Source organism: Adiantum capillus-veneris, chromosome 20, assembly GCF_014529385.1.
Source record: "Adiantum capillus-veneris isolate H3 chromosome 20, ASM1452938v2, whole genome shotgun sequence".
In the NCBI taxonomy this organism is placed as follows: domain Eukaryota; kingdom Viridiplantae; phylum Streptophyta; class Polypodiopsida; order Polypodiales; family Pteridaceae; genus Adiantum; species Adiantum capillus-veneris.
In genome coordinates, this window is record NC_140950.1 from 28643292 (window position 1) to 28662134 (window position 18843).

At 43.7% G+C, this 18843-nt stretch overlaps 1 protein-coding gene across 1 annotated transcript in view; it reads right to left on the reverse strand.

The window, feature by feature from the left end:
* Positions 1-2169: 2169 nt before the first annotated feature.
* MGT10 (magnesium (Mg) transporter 10) overlaps positions 2170-18843 on the reverse strand; it is a 34688-nt gene continuing 18014 nt past the window's right edge. The window contains exons 2-13 of the mRNA XM_086492248.1: positions 9182-9254; positions 8645-8715; positions 8315-8400; positions 5089-5179; positions 4944-5012; positions 3763-3843; positions 3511-3676; positions 3379-3424; positions 3206-3286; positions 3046-3128; positions 2724-2767; positions 2170-2639 (exon numbers count right to left, since the gene is read on the reverse strand). Coding sequence (XP_086348374.1) covers positions 2544-2639; positions 2724-2767; positions 3046-3128; positions 3206-3286; positions 3379-3424; positions 3511-3676; positions 3763-3843; positions 4944-5012; positions 5089-5179; positions 8315-8400; positions 8645-8715; positions 9182-9254 — 987 coding nt within the window. The 3' untranslated portion in view covers positions 2170-2543. The remainder of the gene's footprint in view (positions 2640-2723; positions 2768-3045; positions 3129-3205; positions 3287-3378; positions 3425-3510; positions 3677-3762; positions 3844-4943; positions 5013-5088; positions 5180-8314; positions 8401-8644; positions 8716-9181; positions 9255-18843) is intronic.

Genomic DNA, 18843 nt, shown 5'->3' on the forward strand with positions numbered 1-18843 from the left:
TTGATTTTCATAAGATTTTTACTTGTTATTTTTGGAATTTATGTCATTTGGACATAAAGGTTGCATTTTTCAACGGTGATTTGTATGAGGTATATGTAGCATAGCCTCATTGTTTTGTTTAGAAACATCAATAAAAAGATGTGTGGGCTTAAAACAACATATTTAAAGCACACTACACGAGCATGGTATGAAAATAAATATATTTTTTGGTTGCACCTGATTTTTAGAACAATCCAGCTAAGAGCACTTTGTGAGCAAGCGTGTGGATGATGTATTACTGATGATTGTTTTGTATATTGATGATATGTTGGCTACTAGATCGAATGAGAACATATTATGGATTTTATAGCTGGTTCGAATGTCTTTTGAAATATCAAACTTTTGAGCTTTTGCATCACTAATTGGGCGTTGAATTCAATGTGAGGGAGGTATTGCTTTGTGTCATACAAGATATACTCACATTGTTGCTAGATTTGACCATGAAGACTAGAAGCCAATAAAAATACTATGGAGACAAGTTTGAAGCTCAGTCTTCATGATGTTGGACATTATGTTGATGCCACCCTCTATCAACAAACTATTTGATTGCCAAATCTATATCTATATATGTATTATAAGCCTACATGTCCAATACGCAATCTTAAAGGTGAGCATATGGGTTGTTTTATTACATTTAAGGGGGGCCGTTGCTATCAAATTTTCATGCTTTTTTGGGCTTGAATTGGGTTGGTTACTATAACACGTGACAAGTGTCTACTTATGGTTTTTGTTTCATGCTTGATAGCTCATGCATATCTCAATAGAGCAAGAAATAGCCTAAGTGGCCATGTCTAATTATGAACTTGAGAACAGGTGAGCATATGGGTTGTTTTATTACAATTAAGGGGGGCCATTGCTATCAAATTTTCATGCTTTTTTGGGCTTGAATTGGGTTGGTTACCATAACACGTGACAAGTGTCTACTTATGGTTTTTGTTTCATGCTTGATAGCTCATGCATATCTCAATAGAGCAAGAAATAACCTAAGTGGCCATGTCTACTTATGAACTTGAGAACGTGGTAGCTTTCACAACTACAATTGATTGTGTTTGGATGAAACGCCTTATGGCTGGCCTGGGCGCCCTTTGTGGACTCATCACATAGGGTCTAGTACTTTGGTATACATTTCTTGTTCACCCAACCACCATCTTTTAGAGATTTGGACTTCCATTTGGTTTTCCAATATTCTATGATATTCATGGTACTCATGCACAGTGTCTTGCACCGTGACTTAATAGCATTTATAGTTCTTGGATAGTAGCATAGAATCTAAGGTTCTATGTGTGCTGATTGCTATGCAAAGGAAATAAATTGTGGAATTTCTCCATATATATTGATAGACCAAGCTTGGAGCTTGAGAAAGTCAATAATATTCTCGAATGACCGACTTCAAAGAAATATCGATCAAGAATACTTGTTTCCATGCATCAGACTTTAACAAAATGTAAAGGACAAATATTGTAGTCCCATTGAGTAGGAGTATGTTGTCAAAGTTTAAAAAGATTGGTGGGGCGAAGTCAATAGATAGTCATAAAAAATCTCAAGGTAGCTTCTGCTTCAACACATTTTTGGAGTATAGTTGAACCTTATGATCCCTATATCTTAGAGATATATGCCAAACGTGAGTCTATTGGTACAATTCCACACTATGTATTCAAGCAAACCACGCTCTGTACATTAGCCCAAGAGACCACACTTTCTGTACAATCGCCAACACTGCGAGCAAGAAATTGGCGCAACCTTACTAGCTGTACTGAAGAAGAGATGACTTGAGGACTCGCAGCCTGTACAGAGACACTTCACACACACTCACGTGCGGGCGCACATGCACGCAACACTGCCAGTGGCTGCTGAATGCCCCTGCTGTAGTTCACCCGCTGTAGTAGCTCCCCTCAGTTCTGTTGGGCAGCGTGCAGGGCGCAGGTAACCTGCAGTCACTAGCACGCTGAGCAGGTGACGTGCAGGGCGGAAGATCTCGCAGGGCAGAGGAACAGTAGTAGGGCAGACGGCGTAACTCACGTGCACGCACACACAAACACACACACACAAATGCGGGGTGCCTATACCCGCATTTGTGTGTGTATAGGCACCCCGCATACACGGGCATTGACTGAATTAGCTGAATTGATATTTGGAAGAAAAAATTAGCTGAATCCATCAGAGCATGCCCCTTACATCTGTTATAGGAAAACAAACACCGTGTCAGAACTGCTGTCTTCCTCATACTACCATCGTACCTGGTAACCCGTGTTTTTCTCAACACAGAATTACAACTCCTTATTGTACCGGCCATGGCTTGAAGAGCTCCAATAATCACTATTTAACAATACAAGATACTTTTACAAGCATTCAATGTAAATAGAAATTAATGTACAAATGGTGAAGAAGCTGCTCCTGTTCTTGGTAGAAGAAGACATCCAGCTGATTGGAGATTTTCCACCCAAGAAAGCCCCTGAGGTTTTACAAGCTTGTCTTCCATGCACTTCGAAACGCCAGGAAGAGCCTCACAAGATTTTCCTTCGTTTAAGGTGATTGTACATTAAAAAAAACAATACAATCCCTCCAAGCACAATTCCAGCAGTAGTTAACCAGAAAGCAATCTGCAGAAACGTCTGCATATAAATTAATTGACTGTTCCAAACGACAAAGCTTACCATAGTAACTAGATCTAAGCATTACCATACCGCATTTCCTTCTAAATACGATTTGAGGTTCATCCCGAATATACCTGGTTAAAGAAAGAAAGAAGTGTTTCAATACAGTCGTAGGAATTTCCAAGAGAGGAACATGGGAAATCAAAAACAACCCATTATTGGGCTTCTTGTCCCCACTATCCTCCCATTCCCCGCATCCATCTTCCAACCGCTCTTGTGGAAACATGATTCCCCTCTAAAAGCCCCATCCCCGTTCCCCGTTCCCCATCCCAGCTCTTCGGACATGTTATGCAGAAAGAGACCACATGTTTCAGATTAAAACTTAAGAAAAGCACTACTGAAAAGAAACTACCTGCCACAAGAGCGCCAAGAGCAGAACAAAATGTTCCCACTTGAAGTAGCAGTTCTAGCCGGCTTACTTCCAGGCGCCGTGAACTGTGACAAACACCAGCTAAGCAAACGCCCAACTTTGCACAAATTTGACAAGCTTTTAAAGTCTTAGCATCTCAAACCTCAAATTCACTGCAATTGAATCCTCCATTTCCTTTGCTGAGTCGAGAAGCCTTTCCGCTTGGCCATGACATGATTCACACCTGAAAATCTCTTGAGGTAATTATATCACTACACAAACAGCCAACAAAATGCAAATGAAAACAACCCACAGTGCCTGAACAGATTTTATTACCTCTGCAGGTAGTTCTCCAAAAGCATTTCCATTTCCTCCTCCTCATCTGAAAGAAGAAGACAAAGGCGGGAACTTAGGTCAGATGCACGAGGCTTCCCCAAAGCTGATACTGTAAACAAGCTCTTTAATTACCATCAGCCAGTTGCTTGTCTGTGGATGCCATGCACTCAACAGAGCCATCGTCCTTGCTTATGATACAGCGTCGGCCCATTATTGTCATCCGACGGATCTCCTGCGGACTTTCTAAAAGTTCCAATAACATTTGCCGCAATGCATTCGCTTTCGACCCAAGTTCTACCTATAACAACTAAAAGAAGTTCACAATGTGCATTCAAATTAGAATACAAACTTCATACAATTAGGCCCATCCATAGGGTGCCATACCAAAGCTTGCTTGCTGAGGCGCAACTCTTCTAAAACGTTGGCAGTCAAACAGTTTGGTAGTACTTCCAATAAAGATACAACCTGCATGAAAATACACAAGCTTACGAAAACTTTATACGTTTGTCCGCCATTCACATTCATATTTCTTGTAACAAAATCTAGGAGGAGATGAAGATAGTGAAATGCAGGACACCTGCTGAGGTGTATTATTTATGGACTTGCACACTTGTGTAGCTCATTAAGGGGGCATTGTGGTATTCCTCCAGTGACAAAGATCTTATGGACAAACTTGATGACTTAACCCAAACCCTTGCCAGAATCCAGATTCAACAGTTATATCCAAAAACTGCTCCAGAGAGGCCTGTACCATGACAGTCCACCTAGTGATAGGACTGTACAAGGGAATTTGAAGCTATGAACTAGGTTCTTTTCCATACCAAAAGCAACTTCTGAAGGTCTTGGGAGAAAATGAACCTGTCTGTTGTGGCTCATGGTTATCAAGGTGGCTTGTATTGCATACAATCTTTCTCTTCTAGTTTGTGGACACATGAGTCACATTATCACCAATTGATCTTCCAATCCACAACATTTATTATACATGGTGGGACAATTTTAATCATATCCGTTGAAGCTGGGGGACATGCACAAAGAAATTGATAAAAAGTTGGAAAATCCAAGCATTAAAGCTTGAATTGTGTTGTATACCTTTTTGGGGTTACTCCACTCTAAGTAGCCAACATACTTTTCTGCTTTGACATTAGGGTCCACGCCCTCAAGATGTTTACTAATGGATCACATTTTGGTCTCAAAGAGCAGCCACGTTTCCTACTGAGACACAGTCAAAGGGCAACTCAGAAAAGCCCCGGGAGACTTGAGTACTCACTTAGAACAGTAGTGAGTACTTGGACAACTTTCTTATACTACACTTGAAATCATTTCCTGCAGCCAAAAAAAGAAAATTCTTACAAAGAACTTCACACAGAGCTACCTCTCCTACCATGGCACAGTTAGGGGCTAACAAGGAAAAGCTTCAGTTCTCTTCAGGGACTTCAGTTCTCTTCAGGGACTTCAGTCCCTTCATAAGACTTGAAAGTTCTACTGAACTAAAAACCCATAGACAACTCTCACATAAGACTCCACATGCAGTTACTCTGAGAACAGAGATTAACAGTGGGGCTTACACGAGGCTCTACTTCCATCAGCCTCCGCTCTAGTCGTTGAGTTCGAGATAATAGTGCAGCTTCCACAACCTGCGTAAATGAGAAACCTTTTGCTGAGAAAAAGGCATTCTTAAAGACCAACGCATTTGACCACATTCAGTTTTACCTCTAGTTCAAAAGTCATGGCTGGAACACCAGGATTTGAATCCGGATTCAATCGCTGAAGTAACAAGTCAAGAAATGCTGCAGCTCCTACACTGCACTCAAATATATGAATGTAAGCAGATAAAGTAATAATGCACCAAACCTTCAATATTAAGTACAAGAAAAAGGCCACAATAGGTAATCAGCCGTCTCCTTAGACAGAAGAAAAACACAATATTACTAAATTAACTGCAGACATTTTGAAAGGAACAAAAGAGGTCTGAGCTAGTGAATAAAACCATCCATTTTTCTGCAGCGATGTTAAAGCTTCGAGGAATGTGTTTGCATACTTCCAGCCTCAGATTACTTCATCTAGTCTGATGAAGTTTTCTGGGCTCAAAGTGCAGACTCACCGTTAATTAATTGAAAAGCTATGTGATCCCTTCTGGCAAGCAAGGCCAATCCTAAATTGTTATCACATCTTGATATTTTGATAACTTCCATGGTTGTATTATGTTTAGCTTCTTGATGTCCCAGGCGCACCCATTTGCATGACTATAGGGATTTTAAAAGTCAATTGAAGGAAGTCCAAACCATTTAAGAAGCCAGATTCAAAGAGAAGAAAAGAGGAGAGAATAGAGAGTCAACACCAGACTAGGGACCAGAAGATGGGTTGTTCAACCCCCTTATTGAGAGTATCTTTTTTAACAGGGAAGAAAACAAAGCTGAAATAAACAAAGCACACAATAAACCGGAATAGCCGGCCTCTCTAAAACTTCTCTTTACTCACAAGAGAATTATAGACGGTATCCCAGGCAATACAATGCCAAACTTCCACACCAATACAAGTGGAAAATCAGCATTGCAAACAAGTGAATGTCAATGGCGATTTTCCAAGATCTTTGACACTTCTCTCATACTCCAATTGCACACATTCTCTTCCGTTTGCTCGCAATTATCTCCCAAGCAAAGGAAACACAATCTAGGCAAGCACATAGGACAACAGAATGCTGGAACAAAAACTTCCCACTAAAACCTCTTGGATGGCTGAAATCTTCAATTCCAACAGAACTCTTTGCAGTGGAAGGCTTTCATTGTGGACATTGGTTGATGGAAGAGTTTTCCCATGATCTAGACCAAATGAGAAAAGGCAAAAATTGAAAGAACAGCGATAGACCATTTTTATGGAAAACGGCCACATATGTTGAGAAAAGTGGTGTAAATTGATGAAAAGAGACACCCCGAAGCTGAATCTGCTATGGAAAGCTTCAAAATGCAGAAAAATGCTGCAACATTTGATTTTAAGAGAAGACATAACCCTCCATGGCTGACTATGACACTACTGACCTATTTTGCATCAACTACACTCCTACATGCACATACTCAAGCCGTTCGTAAGACATAGCGATAGTTGAAAATTTGTTGTGCAATATCTAAGTGTAGAAGCAAGCTAATTTAAACATGATTACTCACAGCAACATGTTTCACCTGCTTGGATTGCTCATGAAAATTTATGACATAGTCCCCCAAAAATCCCCTCAAAGCTTAATTTCACAAATTTTCTTTAAATTCTCTCTTTTTAAATTTGCCACTTGTCAAGACTGTCAATTTGATTAAAAGACTTTAATTTTAGTCCTTCATGTCCACTTAAAAACTGAAAACGTGTGTGAAAACACATTTATTAATCTTCTCAGTAAATTTTTGATCACCCAAGGCGCTAAGTCTTTAGATTTTTTCATCTCAAAGAGGAGGTTATACTTACCACTGTTCACAAACCACAAAGATGTGTAAGCAAATAGCATTCGCACAGTTACGGGCAGCGTCTCCCATTATTCATGGCATACATGCAAGAAAATAGCATGCAAAAATAAGGCACACAAGCACATAAATATGCTACGCAATGTAACGTCAGTATGGACAGTCTCCGTTCATCAGTCTTTAACTAAAGAACGTTCCCAAGCAAGTACACGATGGTGCGTAAAGCCAGCCCACATAGGCATGCACATGTGAGAACAAGCCCTGGTCCCCCAATAGCAAGCCAAGTCCATTATTCCGCACATGAACTCAAGGTCCAAGAACCAACGGAGCACAAAGTCTAAGAAAGCCTAGAAAGAGGTGCTAAAGTATGAGGCGTCCTTATTTGATTTTTTGCAAAGCGAACATCGCACATCGGTGACAAAATCCAACATGCTTACTCCCTAGCGCCACACCTTAAGGATTAGTGTCCCACTATACATAGTTACCAAAAAAGGCCATTTTCAGGCTTCCGTTCCCCGTTCCTATTCCTACTTCTCATTCCAAACCCCCATTCAGAGTTTTAGACATGAGTATCCATGACAGGGAATGGAAATTCATGCTCGTCTCCGTTCCGCATTCCGATTTTCCGTTCCTAGTAACAATGGTCTCGTACCACCAGTCAACACACTAGCAAGGGTGTCTAGGCGTGCACTACCAAGGGTCTACAGTTCAGTGTGACAGTCACACAAGATAGATCACAAATCAGCCCAAATTCCTATTTATAGGAGTCATAACACCTTAAACGTAAGGCCTGGTGTAAACTGGATGGACATAACTCAGGTGCTTATCCTGATGCCTAGGAACATTCCATTTAAATGTTGAAACTAGGGCAGCAACAGCACCAGCTCCCATTGAGGCCGATGCTTGATCAAGCGCTTGCAGATTCAGCCTAGACGCTATGCACACAATTGAGCCTGCCCATTGGAGTGCAATCCACGAGATGCCTCTTTGTACCCCGCCTCTCCAAGCCCTCAATGGTTGCACCGTGGGCTATGCACTCAGCCCATTGGGAGGCCAGGACAGCAGAAAGACAGGTCTGTCAGGCCATTTCCACAGGTCCTACAAGCCAAGCCACTCAGACACTTGGGGAGGCATACCTCAGCTACACTTGGGTCGCTTCTATGGAATTCACCCCCCTTAAGAGGTTGCCAAATAACTTGGGCTCTAGAGAGGTAGCCGCTCGGAAGCTTCTTCCACCTCCATGCCAGCTTCATAGAAGGCCCCATATCCTGCCTCATGCTTGGGCTCCAGCCATGGGTGCCTATGGTCACTCTACAGTAACCTTCCTGACACGATGTTGTGCAAGGTCATAACCTTCCCATTGTCTTTGGGAAGCTAATTATTAATTCTCTCCTTACCCACAAGCCACGTCCGCATTGTGCCATTTTCACCAAAAAAAAAAAATTGCATAGGCCCTCTATAGCACTGACAAAACTGAATTTAAAATTTACCTCTTGTAGTCAAAAATAAGGACATTGTCTGCCGATGCAATAGCACGCAAAGAACCAAGGTTCAATAAAATAGCCTGATCTCGAATCTGACCAACAGAATAGATGTGGGAAAATAACTTTCAATCAGTCACAAAAACTAGAAAATATGCTTATCCACTAGGACAATGACAGAAGCATACAGATAGAGATTCAATAAGAACGATTGATCTCGGATCTGACTCAAGAGACCACTTGCCAAAGGTATTCTAGTCCGGTTGGACTAAGAGATGCATATAACACAAGATGTACTGTTGAGTATATATCCAACAAGAAAGCGTTCACTTGACTTACGAGCAATGCAGGAGCCGCATTGGTAACCCACAAAGAAGGATCCACACTTCTAATATCTCTGAGCCTCAACCCTGCAACCAAACAAATACCAACAGGGTACCTCTCATAATCCTTGCTAAAACTGACCATTCATTAACCTTTTCTAGTTTTCATATCTAAAGAAAGAGTGAGAATGTTCCTTGGGATCGTCGCATGTGTATGTGTGTGGTGCATATGAAAAATTTGTGTATATGAACAAAAAGCACCCACGTGCATGCACACAAACTCAATTACATGCAGGCAAACATACACAATACAGATGTGTAGAAACATATAAAACTACAACTACGTACATACATTGTGAATACACACACATCCAATTTATACACCCACATACACGTTCGGACACATATCTAAATGCAAAAAATCAGTAAAGTTTACATGAGGAACACTACAATGACAGACTACAAGCATGCATCCAATCACACACAAGCAAGCGTTATGTTTTAGATTACATGTATAAAAACACAATAGTCGCTAACCAACAAACAATCATACCACTGGTCTTCAAGAGCAACCTTCGGCTCACACTCTTTGTGACAGCACTGCCACCAACCTTCACCTCTAGCACCTGTAAAAGTCTTGGGCAAGCATTACAACCAAATAATATTAGAAGATGGAAAGCTGCATCTCTCTCTCTCTCTCTCTCTCTCTCTCTCTCTCTCTCTCTCTCTCTCTCTCTCTCTCTCTCTCTCTCTCTCTCTCTCTCTTAGAAAGTGAATCAAATAACTGAAACAAATAAGGAAAAAAAGATGGCGGCGCACTACATGGTCACAAGCAAGAGGATGACAGCCATTGAAAGGGAGTTGAAAGAATGCAAAGCCCACATGGATGAGTGGAAGAAAGAGAAGAATTTAATCCTTGAATGGAAAAAGAGGGAGGAACAGGCGAGGGAACTAGAACGCAAGGAGTTCCGGGATGAAATTCAAGCTTTAAAAGGTAGCATCTCAGCCCTTAGGAAGGAACTCGACGAAACCAAAGAGGGAGGACGCTTTGAAGATGGAGAAATTCAGCCATCAATGATCGATGAGCTGAATAGTATACGAGCACAAGTCAAAGAAATAAAGGACGGAAGGAGAAAAGAAGACCTCATGGGTGGAGGTTCTCTCCAAAACGCAAAAGAAGATGGATGAGGTTGAAAAATGGATTGAAGTTGTCAAGAAGGGAAAGGGCAAGGAAATCCCGACTACACCTGACATCATCAACAAGACACTTGAAGAGGAACAACGAAGAAGGGTACGCGCTCTACACGTGAGAGTGACCGGCCTAAAAGATTCAGATAAGGTGGACCAAGAGGTGAAGAGCCTCATGTCCATGATGGGGGTGGAGAAGCCCTTGCACACACAAGCTTGGAGAGTGGGCAAGAAGAGTGAAGGTAATGGGGAGAGTTCAAAAGGACGGGCTCTCATTTTGCGCTTTCCCTCCATCGAAGAAAAGAAAGACTTTTTAAAGAAGAGGCCAACCCTCAAGAAAACAGGTATCTTTTTAGGAGATGATCTTACGCTCTCATAGCTTGCATATATGAGAGAGGTCATGCCAGAGATTATAGCACCAAGGGAGAAGGGAAAGTTAGCTTTTTGCAGAAATGGACGAGTAGTGATTACAGAGCACCGCTCTACATGACGATGCGAGACCTATGGGACCACTCTCAGGATGGCGGTTTGGAACTGTAATGGTTCATATAGACTGATGTGGGGGCCTTTGAGGATAGCTTAAGAGACAGAGACATTGTTTTCTACTCAGAGACTCATCAGGCTCCAGGACAGTTGATGCCGCACATATCAGGATACAGATGGGAGACAACTTGCCGGACAAGCACCAGATCTGCGCATGGGACTAGAGGATCAAGAGGTGTAGCAGTTCTTTACAGAGAGGAGCTCCAACCACTACTGCACATAGTTCGGAGAGATGATCAGGCCATATACTTGTGGGTGAGGCTGAGGGCAGAGACTGGACGTTTCTTGTACATCGCCATATGCTATTTTCCTCCCAGCACTTTAGTATATGCTTCACCCCGAGGACAGTCTCCTTACTCTGTACTTGATGATGATATCTGGGAGTTCTCCAGAGATGGAGACATCATACTCCTAGGGGATTTCAATGCCCGTACAGGCAGCTCACAGACGGTCTTCTATGACACCTCAGAGGAGATGCTTAGAGAGCTAGAGCCAGAGGAGATGGGACTTGAGAGATGCTCACACGACAGAGAGCATACAGAGTATGGGAGATACCTGAGGGAGATGACGACTACTCACAGTTTAGCCATACTGAATGGCTTACCGACTTTCCCATTGTCTACAGGTTTTACTTGTTTTCCACACAGGCATGGGTCCAGCACTGTAGACTATGTTCTAACACATCCGAGCTTTATCTCTCACATTCAGGATTTCACAGTGAGGCCCAGGCCTGTAGGGATAGCAGTAGATCATGCACTTTTGACATTATCAGTCTCCTTTCAGTACAATACATCTCAAGTGTTGCTAATTGGACTATTTTCTTAATTTTTTTAATGATTAATCTCTTTTTCTAGGATATTTTATTGTGTACACTAAGAGCTGTTAAAAGATTGTAGCTACAGGAAGTGCCATCAAGAACGGACAACTCTAATGTGTCATTTGATGGGTGACGGTAAACATCGCGAAGGAGTTTCCGTAAGTTCGGTGGAAAGGGCCGGGTTACGAGTGCCCCTGATGCGTCACATGATGGGTGACGAGTGCATCAGTAAGGGGGCATCCCGTAGGCTAAGGAGGAAATCCGAACCGAGTAAGAAAATACGCGTAAGAACGCAAGCACAAGAATAAAGATGGGTTCAATGAAGCTTTTTACGAAAAGCAGGAACAGTCGCGGGAGGGCAGATGTTTTCCCGCGAGGAGTCTGTGTCTGCATTGCATCTGTGTCGTATCCTGCACCCAGGGACGCCTGGAATATGTTCGTGTAGCATTGTTTTCACTAACTAAGTGAGTTTTTAAAGTTTGAACAGGTTCACACTTTATTTTATAAAGTGACCGGTCACTTTTAAGTGACCAGCCCTTTTTATTAATAAAATAAAGCAAGGCTCTCAAAAACCAGCGCTAAAAACCTACGCATGGGCTGAATCTGCGATCTCTCTCTCTCCTCTCTCTAAAAAGCGCCAGCACCAACGATCTCTCTCTCTCCTCTCTCTAGGGCGCAAAAGTTCTGCTTTTTCGGTTCTATTCCCGCCGGGTGCCAGGCCCTATATAAGGGCAGCAAGCGTTCCAGTTTGAGGACACGCCAGAAGCAGCAGAGAGTGCTAGCGCTGGGATTCTTGAGCACGTGTTGGCGACGGAAATTGCAAGTGTTCGTGTGACGACTGAGTACGGAGGTCGCTTTTCCGAGTAAGGAGCGACAGGTATACAGTGTTGATACGCATTGAGAATTGTTGCTTTGTATGGTTTGTTTTGCAGGAATCTCCCGTCTTACGGGCAAGTACGGCTTCACACCTAAGTCTCTTACGGGAAAGTACGGCTTCACGCCTAAGTCCCTTACGGGAAAGTACGGCTTCGCGTCTAAGTCCCTTACGGGAAGGAACGACCTTGTGCCCAAGCCCTTTACGGGAAAGCACGACCTTCGGGTCTAAGATTACAGAACGGAGGGGTTTCCTCGGGTTCTCGTGCTTGTATAAGAATTCTCCCTGAATAAAGAATACTCTTAACGGGGGGGGACCAGCCCATCTTCTGGTCCCCAATACTGTGTCGATCTTCTCCCTTCTCTCATATTTGCAAAGTATTATATTTTTCAGATTTATAAGTGCTCGTGTACGCTCCCGTTTTGTGACAGTGGTATCAGAGCTCGGACTCCTCTCTTTCTCTGCATAGAAGGACGATTCCGGGAAGAACGGGAAGAACCATGTCGGGCCAAGGGAGAAGCGTTGAAGAGGAGCTTCAACAAGTGCAAGCTCAGCTTGCGGATTTGCAACAAATCTTACTATTGCCAGATGTCCAAAAGCTCTTGGGCGGAATGAAGAAAACGAATGGAACCGATGCAGCCAGGCATCAAGACAACACTGTTGGCGTGAGACCACAGGAGGAAAGAGAAGAAGAACGTGCCCAAGTGCACAAAGGATCTTCGGATCGGAATGAACGGCCTACTCCAAGGAAAGGCCAGGAAAAAGCGCTCTCTTTGTTAGACGAGAGCAAGGACATCTCTATCTCATCTCCATCTTACTCTCCTGATTATACTTCTACTTCTCGATCGTCTCGCCAAAAGAAGGAAGCCGCTACTACTACTACCCTACATCAACCTAAAGATAAGCCTCGATTCAAGAAGCATGGTCGCAAGTCTCAACATCGCATGAGAGTCTTCAAATCGGGCGACAAGGACATCAAGTTCGAAACCTACAACGGACAGAGAGATATCTCCAGAGCAATGTCCTTCATCAAACAGTTTGAAGTCGCCTTTACCAATGGGCACTTCACAGAAAGATCCAAATTGCGCCATGTGGGGATGCACCTCAAGGAAACGGCAAGTAATTGGTGGTTAGCCAAGATTCTGGAAGGTTCTCAGGCCAGAACTTGGGAGAGCTTCAAATCTGAATTTTATGAACAATTTCTTCCACCTGACTTCGAGCAGGACATACGGAAGGAATGGGACTGGCTTGCCCAGAAGGAACATGAAAGAGTAACGACTTATGTGGACAAGTATTGGTCGGTTCTTCTGAAGGTCACTCCCTTCATGAAGATTGCCGACAAGGAAAAGAAACGAAAATTCGAAGCGGGTCTCCAACCGCAGCTTCGAAAGAGTATGAAAGTGTATCCGCATGATACTTTTCAGAGGACGATGGAGTCAGCAATCATTGATTGGGGATTTGCACTCAACTGGGACGCCCAGAAAAATGGAGCATAGCACTTACCGTGCAAGACAAAGAGGGGTCTACGATGATCATGGGGGCCAAGGAAGAAAACGTCCTCCATCTAGGGACGATGATCACTCTAAGAAGCCAGAGGGCAATGGCAAGCGAACTAAGTATCTTTTTCCTACTCAACTTCAAAGTTTCAGAGAGGAAGGAAGATGCTTCTACTGCGGCGAGAAAGGACATATGAAACCGGATTGCCCGCTAAAGCAGCAACGGCAAGAACAAGCCTCTACGAGGCAAGAAAAAGCAAGGAAGGAACCCGCACCCCCAAGCTCGAACTCAATTCCAGATGTTCAAGGAAACACAGAAACGGAGAAAGGGAAGCGTCAACTTCTGAAGGGCTGGGGGTCTTTGAACAACCAGCGAGTACTGATTCTTTATGATCCAGGATCCACGGATAACTTCATCTCCCTGGATACTGCAGAACGTTTGTGTCTCACACCGGCTCAACTTGGCACACCGGTTACATCCGGATCGGCATTCGAGGGGTTGACAACCAATGTCACTCCCGTGCAAGGACAGCTCAATCTTCGGATTGGCGAGTACAAGGACCGCGAATCATTTTTGATGGCACCCATCGAGGGATGTGATATCATCTTGGGTATGCCATGGCACTTCCACATGACACCTATTCCCGATTATGTGGAAAAGACCCTCACGTTTGATCATGGGGGTAAGAAAATAAAGATTCATGTTGATGTAGGAGATTGGCAATTCCCAACTGTAAGCCATATCTCCATTAAGAAAGAAATGAAGAAGTGTGTTTTTGCTTACTTGATCTTCGCACGTGAGAAGGATAAAACTAGTAGGGACTCTCTCTCTAGTCTGGAAATTAAGCGTCTTCAATTTATTGAAAAGTACAAAGATTGTTTCACGGAAACACTTCCTGATGAACTCCCTCCGGTACGCCCGAAAGATCACCGCATAGATCTCATACCGGGTAGCTCGCCTCCCAACCAACCAATAAAAGCTTTTAAATAAATTATAGTGTAAAAGGGCCCTTTTAAAATTAAGCCCTTATAAATATAATATTGATTTTTTAAACTTGTTTTCTCTCATTCTCACAGGTGATCTCCCACAACACCCCATGGCACACACAAAACAAACCGCCGAAGAGCATGCACACACCAACAAAAATACTCTCCAAGGTTGTGATAAGTCAAAGTGTGGGTGAGAAACATGCATGAACACCCACACAGGCCAGGGCATTCATGGTGCTCCTCTAGATATGGGCAAGGTAGTCAAGAACAAGGCTCATCGTAGGCACAAAACAGTAGGTGCATGAGAAATATCCCAAGAGAAGATTGAATACTTGTGCCCAATGATGGAGAGATTATAAGAGAGATCATCATTCGAGACTTATAAAGAAGAGTCACCATGCCACCAAACACAAGCAAGAGGGTTGGCCTTCACCCTTGGCCGCCTAGACAATGCATCCGCGACCACATTCTTACTCCCAGCCGTGTGAAGGATCTGGAAGTGAAACATGGACAAAAAGTTTGCCCATCTCATCTGCTTCTCAGATAGTTTCCTTTGCGTAAGAAAATATCGCAAGCTCTGGTGATCAATCTTGATCACAAAATCCGCTCCTAGAAGATAGTGCTTCCAGTTGGATAAGGTGTGAATCACAGCCGTGAGTTCCTTTTTGTAGATTGATGCATGCAACTCTGCATCTTTAATCCGTCTGCTTTCGTAGGCCACTGCATGGCCTTCTTGGTTTAACACTGCTCCGATGCAATCGCCTGAAGCATCGTAGTGAACCTCAAATGGTTTCCTTAAGTCAGGCACTATCAAAATAGGTCCATGGCTTAGCAAGTACTTGAGCCGATCAAAAGCTCCTTGTTGTCTCGATCCCCATCTGAAAGGAATCTTCTTCTTTGTCAAATCATGAAGTGGTCCTGCTACATGAGCAAATCCTCGGACAAACCTTCGATAATATGAACATAATCCCAGGAAACTACGTACATCATGTACCGTAGTGGGAGTAGGCCAATCTTCGACCACTCGGATCTTGGCAGGATCCATACTCACTTGATTGAGAGAGACTATATGGCCGAGATAGTGTATCTCTGAGAGAAAGAACTCGCTCTTCTTTGCATTCACATGCAACTCATGCTTTCGCAATTCTTGAAACACCAGGTCTAAGTGCTTCCGGTGTTCCTCTTCTGACTTAGAGAAGATGAGTATGTCGTCAAAGAATACTCCCGTAAAAGCTCGATACGGGCTGAAAATGAGGTCCATCATGCGATTGAACTTCGCAGGAGCATTGGTCAAGCCGAAAGGCATTACCAAAAATTCATATAGTCCAAAGGTTGTGCGAAAAGCAGTCTTATGGACATCCTCAGGGGCGATCCGTATGTGATGATACCCACTCTTTAAGTCTATGCGACTAAAGACACTTGCACCCTGCAACTTATCAAGTATATCATCAATCCGAGGGATCGGAAAGCGATTCTTGATCGTGATCTTGTTTAAAGACCTATAGTCTATGCACATTCGAAGCGTGCCATCTTTCTTCTGCACCAGTAAAACTGGAGAGCAGTAGGGTGAAGCACTAGGCCGTACTAACCCTTTCTCTAGAAGCTCATTAACTTGCTTCAAAATTTCCTCTTGCTGAGCAAGACTCACCCGATAAGGCGGTTGGTTGGGAGGCGAGCTACCCGGTATGAGATCTATGCGGTGATCTTTCGGGCGTACCGGAGGGAGTTCATCAGGAAGTGTTTCCGTGAAACAATCTTTGTACTTTTCAATAAATTGAAGACGCTTAATTTCCAGACTAGAGAGAGAGTCCCTACTAGTTTTATCCTTCTCACGTGCGAAGATCAAGTAAGCAAAAACACACTTCTTCATTTCTTTCTTAATGGAGATATGGCTTACAGTTGGGAATTGCCAATCTCCTACATCAACATGAATCTTTATTTTCTTACCCCCATGATCAAACGTGAGGGTCTTTTCCACATAATCGGGAATAGGTGTCATGTGGAAGTGCCATGGCATACCCAAGATGATATCACATCCCTCGATGGGTGCCATCAAAAATGATTCGCGGTCCTTGTACTCGCCAATCCGAAGATTGAGTTGTCCTTGCACGGGAGTTGCATTGGTTGTCAACCCCTCGAATGCCGATCCGGATGTAACCGGTGTGCCAAGCTAAGCCGGCGTGAGGCACAAACGTTCCGCAGTATCCAGGGAGATGAAGTTATCCGTGGATCCTGGATCATAAAGAATCAGTACTCGCTGGTTGTTCAAAGACCCCCAGCCCTTCAGAAGTTGACGCTTCCCTTTCTCCGTTTCTGTGTTTCCTTGAACATCTGGAATTGAGTTCGAGCTTGGCGGTGCGGGTTCCTTCCTTGCTTTCTCTTGCCTTTTAGAGGCTTGTTCTTGCCGTTGCTGCTTTAGCGGGCAATCCGGTTTCATATGTCCTTTCTCGCCACAGTAGAAGCATCTTCCTTCCTCTCTGAAAGTTTGAAGTTGAGTAGGAGAAAGATACTTAGTTCGCTTGCCATTGCCCTCTGGCTTCTTAGAATGATCATCGTCCCTAGATGGAGGACGTTTTCTTCCTTGGCCCCCATGATCATCGTAGACCCCTCTTTGTCTTGCACGGTAAGTGCTATGCTCCATTTTTCTGGGCGTCCCAGTTGAGTGCAAATCCCCAATCAATGATTGCTGACTCCATCGTCCTCTGAAAAGTATCATGCGGATACACTTTCATACTCTTTCGAAGCTGCGGTTGGAGACCCGCTTCGAATTTTCGTTTCTTTTCCTCGTCGGCAATCTTCATGAAGGGAGTGACCTTTAGAAGAACTGACCAATACTTGTCCACATAAGTCGTTACTCTTTCATGTTCCTTCTGGGCAAGCCAGTCCCATTCCTTCCGTATGTCCTGCTCGAAGTCAGGTGGAAGAAATTGTTCATAAAATTCAGATTTGAAGCTCTCCTAAGTTCTGGCCTGAGAACCTTCCAGAATCTTGGCTAACCACCAATTACTTGCCGTTTCCTTGAGGTACATCCCCACATGGCGTAATTTGGATCTTTCTGTGAAGTGCCCATTGGTAAAGGCGACTTCAAACTGCCTGATGAAGGACAGTGCTTTGGAGATGTCTCTCCGTTCGTTGTAGGTTTCGAACTTGATGTCCTTGTCGCCCGATTTGAAGACTCTCATGCGATGTTGAGACTTGCGACCATGCTTCTTGAATCGAGGCTTATCTTTAGGTTGATGCAGGGTAGTAGTAGTAGCGGCTTCCTTCTTCTATCTAGATGATCGAGAAGTAGAAGTATAATCAGGAGAGTAGGATGGAGATGAGATAGAGATGTCCTTGCTCTCGTCTAGCAAAGAGAGCGCTTTTTCCTGGCCTTTCCTTGGAGTAGGCCGTTCATTCCGATCCGAAGATCCTTTGTGCACCTCGGCACGTTCTTCTTCTCTTGCCTCCTGTGGTCTCACGCCAACAGTGTTGTCTGGATGCTTGGCTGCATCCGTTCCATTCGTTTTCTTCATTCCGCCCAAGAGCTTTTGGCCATCTGGCAACACTAAGATTTGTTGCAAATCTGCAAGCTGAGCTTGCACTTGTTGAAGCTCCTCTTCAACGCTTCTCCCTTGGCTCGACATGGTTCTTCCCGTTCTTCCCGGAATCGTCCTTCTTTGCAGAGAAAGAGAGGAGTCCGAGCTCTGATACCACTGTCACAAAACGGGAGCGTACACGAGCACTTATAAATCTGAAAAATATAATACTTTGCAAATATGAGAGAAGGGAGAAGATCGACACAGTATTGGGGACCAGAAGATGGGCTGGTCCCCCCCCGTTAAGAGTATTCTTTATTCAGGGAGAATTCTTATACAAGCACGAGAACCCGAGGAAACCCCTCCGTTCTGTAATCTTAGACCCGAAGGTCGTGCTTTCCCGTAAAGGGGCTTGGGCACAAGGCCGTTCCTTCCCGTAAGGGACTTAGGCGTGCCTTGATGGATAATCTTGGTACGAAGCTGAATTTTTCATCTGCCTACCATCCTCAAACGGACGGGCAAAGTGAGATAGCCAATTCTACAGTATTGGATATGTTAAAAGCTTATGTGTCAGGCCGGCAATCTGACTGCGATAAATATTTTCCTCTTGTCGAGTATGCGTATAACAATACCATACACTCATCGACGGGGAAAGCACCTTTTGAGATTCTCTATGGTAAGCCTTTGCTTCCACCCATCCTTTTAACTAAGGATAAGATCTTTGCAGCAGATGAATTTGTTCGGGATTTAGACACAGCCTACAGGCAAGTTAGGAGAGCTATTTTACAC